This window comes from Rhinichthys klamathensis, unplaced genomic scaffold (assembly GCF_029890125.1).
Source record: "Rhinichthys klamathensis goyatoka isolate OS25496 unplaced genomic scaffold, OSU_Roscu_1.1 h1tg000602l_1, whole genome shotgun sequence".
Classification (NCBI taxonomy): Eukaryota; Metazoa; Chordata; class Actinopteri; order Cypriniformes; family Leuciscidae; genus Rhinichthys; species Rhinichthys klamathensis.
Window position 1 is genome coordinate 217,501 of NW_026607057.1, and position 2,500 is coordinate 220,000.

General features: G+C 32.4%; 1 protein-coding gene across 1 annotated transcript in view; it reads left to right on the forward strand.

Moving 5' to 3' along the window:
• Nucleotides 1-2,500, forward strand: part of gata4 (GATA binding protein 4) — a 12,023-nt gene that overhangs the window by 9,501 nt on the left and 22 nt on the right. Inside the window, exons 5-6 of the mRNA XM_056240517.1 lie at nt 130-239; nt 2,068-2,500. The exon at nt 2,068-2,500 is cut by the window's right edge and continues 22 nt beyond it. Coding sequence (XP_056096492.1) covers nt 130-239; nt 2,068-2,178 — 221 coding nt within the window. The 3' untranslated portion in view covers nt 2,179-2,500. The remainder of the gene's footprint in view (nt 1-129; nt 240-2,067) is intronic.

The window sequence follows — 2,500 nt, forward strand, 5'->3', positions numbered from 1 at the left end:
GTGCATAGTGCATAAGTACATAGTGCATAAGTGCGTAAGTGCATAGTGCATAAGTGCATAGTGCATAAGTGCGTAAGTGCATAAGTACACAGCTAGTGATTTTGACTGTGACCTGTCTGTGATTGACAGGAGTGTGTGAAGGTCAGAGGTCATCCGGTGTCCTGAACTCCAGTCCCACAGAAGAGCCGAGAGCCATAAAGACGGAGCCGGAGACGCCATCGCTTTACGTGCACACGCCGGTCAGAGACTCCAACACACACCGCTTTATTACACACCTTATGAGTACTTTATAGAGTTCATGAGTTCATGTTAACCCTTGTGGCTGTTCGTTTGGGGAGAACACTCGGGCTGGGAGAGCCCAGGCAACACAATGTAATTTTATAACAAAAATAAATAAAACAAGTGTAATTTTACTCAATTTATTAATGTTTTTAACTCCACATTTGTGCAGTTTTTGGAGGATTTATGATATTTTTTGATTTATATAAATACAATTTAAATAGGTTTTTATGCAAAAACAGCTTTTTATGTAAAATTCACTTTATAAAAGAACCACATCTCTAACTTTCATCCAGGATCACATGGATAGTTTGACATGCTTTAGTTAGTCTATCATTTTCGCCCATCTTTTGGAAAATGCAGTTTTAAAAGTAATAAATATCACTTTAGCCAGGACATGGCTGTACTATATGCTATTTGATTTAATCAGAATTATAACAATAAAAATTACTTTTTGTCAAAGTGTAGCATTTTTGTACTGAAAAAAACAAACAGTTTTTTAATAATGTTACATTATGATTAGAATTAAACCTGAACAAGATGTTACATAGAGAAATACACGACATGAACATCAAAATGCAATGAACTGAAGAGCAATAACAGATGAGCAAATAAAGCAGTGATGTTTCTAAGCCACTTCATTTCTTTCTGTGTTTCTGATTTTGAGGAGGAATTTTGTCCATTTTAAGCACATAAAAGCAGATATCATTCCAATTTATTGTTTTATTTGTAGATCTAGAAAGTGTTTAACAACTGTACAAAGTCTCATGCCATCTGGACAAAGAGAACTTTTATTTTTATTTTTTAGCAAACGTCATTTGGGATCAAAAAGACCCCGAACATGCAGTTCACAAGAGTACATGAAATATCTGTATTTATAAATATTAATTACATGTACATGTTTAATTACATGTAGATAATGCACTCATATTAGTGTACATAAAAAAAATTAAAAAATGTATATATACATAAATTGTGATCATACATATTATGAATAATTTTATATAAATCCATATATTTAGGCAGTGTTTTCTCTCCTTTATAATTTTATACAGTTATTTATACAATAAGAGTCCTTATTTATTATATTAAATATAGCATTAATATATATCCATATATTCAGGCAGTGTTTTCTCTCCTTCATGGGTTTGTATATATTTATGTATTTTTTTTTATTTATTTACATATTACATTTTAAATATTAATGTTAATCACGTGTAGATTATGAGCTCATATTAGAGTATGCTACATTAAATTATATATGTATATGCTGGTATATATGCTAGTATATGTAAAAAAAATGTGTTTATAAATATTAATTATAATATATAATAAATATATTTTATATATTCATATATTTAGGCAGTGTTTTCTCTCTTTCATGAGTTCCTAATATAGGAGTTCCTAATATATATATATATATCGATTAATATATATTTTAAATATTAATGTTAATTATGTGTAAATGATGAGCTCATATTAGAGTACATTAAATTATGCATATATATATAAATGTGTTTATAAATAAAAATTATAATATTAAACATAATAAATATATTTTTATATCATTCTATCTTTTAAAATTAATTTTTATATATTGAATATAATAAACAATATATATACATTGATAAATGTTACATATTTTAATTTAAATATTACATTTTAAATATTAATTTTAAATACATGCAGATTATGAGCTCAGATTAACGGAGTGCATTACACGTTATTCATCATTTCTTCATATATGACCTGCTGTTGTGTAAGCCCGCATCTGTCCTGTGTCTCCAGGCGTTTCCCCCTTACACGGGCCCCGCGAGCGCCGGCTCGGCCCTCAAACTCTCTCCCGGCGGGTCCTCCGGCTCCAGGAGTGACGTCTGGAACAGCCTGATCCTGGCGTGAGGCCCGGGACTCTTCATCCGGCACCCGGAGCTCGAGATCGGATCGGACGTGTGTGAACGATTCAGATCACAGCAGAAACACAGGACCTGATTGAGAACGCTTGAGACCCTCGTGTCCGGCGGATCGCGAGAACATAAGCTTATGTTCAGGTGTACTGTGTGTACTCCACACATCTTGGTTTCGTTATTTTAAACCGTTCAGATGATGTTCAGATGTCGCGCGTCACGTTTTGCACACGCAAACACAACACTTTCTCCTGAAAATGTACAAATGTTGCTATTTTTACCCGTTCTGTTTGTTGCTCTTCATAAACTATATTTAA